This window comes from Tupaia chinensis, unplaced genomic scaffold, assembly GCF_000334495.1.
Source record: "Tupaia chinensis unplaced genomic scaffold, TupChi_1.0 Scaffold000024_1, whole genome shotgun sequence".
Lineage (NCBI taxonomy): Eukaryota > Metazoa > Chordata > Mammalia > Scandentia > Tupaiidae > Tupaia > Tupaia belangeri.
In genome coordinates this window covers 1,303,896-1,309,571 of record NW_006159454.1, presented here as the reverse complement: position 1 = coordinate 1,309,571, position 5,676 = coordinate 1,303,896, and the positions used below count along the sequence as shown (strand labels likewise).

Below are 5,676 nucleotides of genomic sequence, written 5' to 3'. Positions count from 1 at the left end.
TCCCCTTGTCCTCTGCCTCTCTTGCTCTGCAGGGAACAGGGCTGCTCCGTGGGGTATGCTGGGAGCAGGACTGGGAACCCGGGGCCTGTGGAGTCTAGGGCCTGGGGCGGGTAGGCTGGCCGGAGGGGAGGGGACGGGAGGCAGAGCCCAGGTATTGCTGGGTGGGCAGGTAGAGTGACTACCTGGCTAAGCCTTCTGCCCAGTGCTTCCCACACCACAGTCAGCCCTTGCCTGCCTGTCTAGGGGCCTGTCCCTGAAATGTCATTGATTCCTAGCTTCGTCTGGGGACTGTCCACTGCTTGGGGCTCCGAGGGAGAGGGCATGGGGACAAGACAATCTCTGAGCAAGTTGTCAAAATATAGGGTTTCAGGGACCAGCAGTTGGCGTAATGGCTATGTTGCTGGATTCCCATGTAGTTGACCACAGTTCGAGTCCTGGGCCCGGTGGCTTAAACTCACGCCGGGCATGTGTGAGTGTGCCCAAGATCCCAAGAGGAGAATGGAGGAGAAGGGATGTCGGCGTGGCCATCCCCCTGGGGGGTGATTTCTCGCTTTCTGTCTCTGTCTGTCTCTGTCTTTCTGGAGAGCGCACGCGTCCTATAGCAAAAACCTCTCAAAAAAATATATATATATCTATGGCTTCAGAGGGAGGCCTGCTTCGCCAGGAGAAGGGGGTCGGTGTCCCTGGTGAAGGAACGTCTGAAGTGGGAGTTGAGGAGGGTAGCAGATGTGCTTACGGCTGCAGGATGAAGGCAGTTGTATGGCTTAGGAGCTTCTACCTGGCCCAGGGGTCATGGGGAGCCACTGAGGACTATGGAGCAGAACAGCAATGACACTTAAGTGCCCTTAAAAGCTTTTCTGTAGCTGCGTCTGCGGGAGCAGAAATCACTCAGAGGCCAGAGTCCCAGGGAGCACCTACTGCATGTTTCAGTGGCTGTGGGTGGGGCCCGCAGTGTGACCGTCCCAGCTTCCGTACCTTAGGGTCTATGGAGGGAGGGGGTCCTGCAGGGAATCAGAGCTCCTCAGGGTGACCTGTCCCTGCAGCTTGAGGCCTCTGCATGTGAGTGCATGAAGCTGGCAGGGGTGAGAGGAGGAGATGGGTGGGGTGGGAGGAGGAGGTGGGAGGGGTGCACATGGAGCCCCAGGCATCAGGCCTTGGCCTTGCACGGTGAGCTCCGCTGCAGAGGGATGGGTCGTGGTGGGGAGGTTGTCCCCAGAGACACTTGGCAAGGGGTGTCGAGGTCTATTTTGCGCCAGCTGGCAGAGCAGCGGCCTCCTCCTCCCACAATGCCTCCACCAGCCTTTGCCACCCAGAAGAGCATGCAGTGGCGAGAAGGTGGAGAAACCGGGGCTGGGCGTTGCAGAGAGGAGGCGCAAGCCATGGGAGGCTCCGAGTTCTCCTACCACTCAGCATGCTGGGCTCTCTGCAGGCGAGCACCTCAGCGATGCCTTTACCCAGGTGAACCCTGTGCAGAAGGTGCCAGCCTTGAAGGACGGGGACTTCACTTTGACCGAGAGGTAACTGGGACCCTCTGTCTACAGCCAGACCGTGCTGACGTCATCCCATACTAAGAGCATTTTACTTTTAAGTTGTATTCATTTCATTTTAGTTTATTTAATTTAAAGAATGATTTATTTAATTAAATTTATTTTAAATTTAAAAATAAATTTATTATTATTATTGTTATTATGTTTTTATTTGCTATAGGGCATGTGTACTCACCAGAGGGCTGGGGAAGAGTGAGAAAACAATCCACCAGGTCCAGATCTGGAACCACAGTCGGCCATGTGGGAGTCCAGCACCTTCATCACCATGCCACCTGCTGGCCCCCATTCACTTATTTAAATTAAAACCCATTTTTATTTTAAAGTTTATTTATTTTCTCCATGAGAGAGAAAAAGAAAGACAGAGTCAACCCCAATAGAGTCTTCATGCTGCAATGCACCCTTACTTTTTAAAATTTTTATGATTTTTTTAAAAATAATTATTTATTTAGTCATTCATTTTATTTTATTTTGACCGAAGAGACACACAGGGAGAGAGAGAGGGGGAAAGCAAGCCACCAGGTCCGAGACTTGAACCCTGGTTGACCATGTGGGAGTGTCCAGCGCCTTAACCACCATGCCACCTGCTGGTCCCCGAAAAATTTTTATGATTTTGTTTTAATGTTTTTGCCATAGGGGTCATGCACTTGCCAGAGAGAGAGAGGCAGTGAAAGAAGTGAGAAATCACTCCCAATGGGGATAGCCACGCCACATTCCCTTCTCCATTCTCCTCCTGGGATTTCTGGCATATGTGCACATGTGCCTGGCATGATTTTCAAGTTGCAGGGTCAGGGACTCGAACTGCAGTCTGTCATGTGAAAGATTTTCAAGCCACTGGTCCAGGACTCGAACTGCAAAGCTGCCCCTGTGGGACCCAGCCACCTGCTGGCTGTGCACTCTTACTCTTAGTCAGCCCAGGTCACCATTGCACGTGCCTGGCATGTCCCGAGAGGTCCTAGGATGTGAGCCCAGAACCTTTCCCATGTAGGTCCAGTTGCAGTACCACCCGGCCCTGTCTGTTTTACAGACAGAAAACGAAAGTCCTCAGAGGCAATGAACCCATTTGACTGACGTCCCACGGAGAGTTAGGGCTGGAACCCAGGTCCCTGCCTGCTATTCCAGTTCATGGAGATGATTGAGCCCTGCACAATTCCGTGTTGTGCTGCTGGACAGAGATACCTGAGACTGGGTGATTTAGAAACAGTGGAGGTTTATTTGCTTCACGGTTCTGGTGGCTGGAAGGTCCAGGAGCATGTACCTTCTAGCTAATACCCTAGCATAGTAGCATAGTACCCTCGCCCCACCTGTGACATGTCACCTATCCGTAACATCCTCTGCCCTGCAGTGTGGCCATTCTGCTCTACCTGACGCGCAAGCGCCACTGGGCCCCCCCGGACCGGCAGGCCTGTGCCCGGGTGGACGAGTACCTGTCATGGCAGCACACAGCCCTGCGGAGAAACTGCCTCCGGGCCCTGTGGCATAAGGTGAGGCAGAGGGATGGGGAGATTGGGGTGGGGGGTGACCATGATGGCGTTTCCTGCTCGTGTTCGGGCACCATCACATTCTTCTCCATCTGAGTCATTTTTGCTGATCTGTCTTTGACTTTACCCATTCTCCTGTTCTGTAGATTCCTGTTAAGCCAATCTAATACATTCCTTTCTTTAAACTTTTATGTATTTATTGCTACGGGGCATGTGAGCTCACTGAAGAAAGACAGGCAGAGAGAGAGAAAGTGAGAAATCACTCTCCGGGGGTGATGGCCATACTGCAGTCCCTTCTCCTACATTCTCCTCTTGGGATTTTGGGCACGCACATGTGCCTGGTGTGTTTCTCAGGCTACCGGGTCCAGACTTCAAATTGCACATTCTCCCATGTGGGATCCAGCTGCCTTAACCAAGATGCCATCTTGGCCCCTCTAATACCTTTATTTGAAATTCTAAGGACCAAGTGTTTTGAATTTTGCATATTTTGCATTTTTTTTATGTATGTATTTTTTTTCTTTTTTTGGAGGGCCAGCAGAAGGCATAGTGGTTAAGGCACTGGACTCCCGCATGCCCAACTGCAGTTCGAATTTTCAAGCCACTGGTCCAGGACTCGAACTGCAAAGCTGCCCCTGTGGGACCCAGCCACCTGCTGGCTGTGCACTCTTACTCTTAGTCAGCCCAGGTCACCATTGCACGTGCCTGGCATGTCCCGAGAGGTCCTAGGATGTGAGCCCAGAACCTTTCCCATGTAGGTCCAGTTGCAGTACCACCCGGCCCTGTCTGTTTTACAGACAGAAAACGAAAGTCCTCAGAGGCAATGAACCCATTTGACTGACGTCCCACGGAGAGTTAGGGCTGGAACCCAGGTCCCTGCCTGCTATTCCAGTTCATGGAGATGATTGAGCCCTGCACAATTCCGTGTTGTGCTGCTGGACAGAGATATCTGAGACTGGGTGATTTAGAAACAGTGGAGGTTTATTTGCTTCACGGTTCTGGTGGCTGGAAGGTCCAGGAGCACGTACCTTCTAGCTAATACCCTAGCATAGCAGCATAGTACCCTCACCCCACCTGTGACATGTCACCTATCCGTTACATCCCCTGCCCTGCAGTGTGGCCATTCTGCTCTACCTGACGCGCAAGTATAAGGTCCCTGACCACTGGTACCCCCGGGACCTGCAGGCCTGTGCCCGGGTGGACGAGTACCTGTCATGGCAGCACACAGCCCTGCGGAGAAACTGCCTCCGGGCCCTGTGGCATAAGGTGAGGCAGAGGGATGGGGAGACTGGGGTGGGGGGTGACCATGATGGCGTTTCCTGCTCGTGTTCGGGCACCATCACATTCTTCTCCATCTGAGTCATTTTTGCTGATCTGTCTTTGACTTTACCCATTCTCCTGTTCTGTAGATTCCTGTTAAGCCAATCTAATACATTCCTTTCTTTAAACTTTTATGTATTTATTGCTACGGGGCATGTGAGCTCACTGAAGAAAGACAGGCAGAGAGAGAGAAAGTGAGAAATCTCCACCACTACCTTGGAGAGGGGATGGCCACACTGCAATCCCTCCAGAAATGAAGGCGAAATGGAGGAGAAGGGATTGTGGCGTGACCATCCCCCCTGGGGAGTGATTTCTCACTTTCTGTCTCTCTGTCTCTCTCTTTCTGGCGAGCGCACGTGCCCTATAGCAAAAAATCTCTCCGAAAAAATTATTTTGTTTAACTTTATTTATTTATTTAAATTTTGATCAGAAAGGGACAGAGAGAGAGAGAGAAAGTGAGAAAGCAAGCCACCAGGGCCGTGACTCAAAATGCAATTGGCCATGTGGGAGTCCAGTGCCCTTAGCGACTATGCCACTTGCCGGCCCCTCCATTTGTTATTATTATTAATTTTTTTTTTTTTAGAGATTTTCACTGTAGGGCGCGTGCGCTCGCCAGACAGACAGAGAGAGACATAGAGACAGAAAGCGAGAAATCACCCCACAGGGGGGATGGTCACGCCGCAATCCCTTCTCCTCCATTCTCCTCTCGGGATCTTGGGCACGCACGCACACGCGCCCGGCGTGAGTTTTAAGCCACCAGGTCCGGGACACGAACTGCGGTTGACTACGTGGGAGTCCAGCGACATAGCCATTACGCTAACTGCTGGTTCCCCATTTGTTATTATTATTAATTTTTAAAAATTTGGTCAAAGAGAGACAGAGAGAGACAGAAAGAGAAAGTAAGAAAGCAAACTGCCAGGTCTAGGACTCGAACCACAGTTGGCCATATGGGAATCCACTGCCTTTAACCACCACGCCACCTGCTGTCCCCCAACAGTAGAGGTCTTTACAGACTAATTACTTGTACTGTAAGTGGTATCGATTTTATGTTTTGGGGGAAAGAGACTCTAAAATGGAAAATTCCTAAGCCAGCTTCCTCCCCTTCCCATGCCCTTCAGGTTCCCTGAAGTCCAAGAGAACGACCTTCGAAACCCTCTGTCTGCTACCCCTGACCTTCATCCCATCAGATCTCATGAGAGCAAGAATCTTTCTAGGGAGAGGAGGAGTCCTATGGGGGTTTCCTTGCAGGCCTGGGCAGGCAGAGGAGCAAAGGTGCATTGACCCAGTGGGCAGCTCTGAGAATGGGAGGGTGGCTTGCCTTCCTGCCCCCCAAG

At 51.6% G+C, this 5,676-nt stretch overlaps 1 protein-coding gene across 1 annotated transcript in view; it reads left to right on the top strand.

The window, feature by feature from the left end:
- LOC102490230 (glutathione S-transferase theta-1) overlaps positions 1 to 5,626 on the top strand; it is a 6,603-nt gene extending 977 nt beyond the window's left edge. Inside the window, exons 2-4 of the mRNA XM_006140208.3 lie at positions 1,430 to 1,517; positions 4,138 to 4,288; positions 5,461 to 5,626. Coding sequence (XP_006140270.1) covers positions 1,430 to 1,517; positions 4,138 to 4,288; positions 5,461 to 5,469 — 248 coding nt within the window. The 3' untranslated portion in view covers positions 5,470 to 5,626. The remainder of the gene's footprint in view (positions 1 to 1,429; positions 1,518 to 4,137; positions 4,289 to 5,460) is intronic.
- The last annotated feature ends 50 nt before the right edge of the window (positions 5,627 to 5,676 follow it).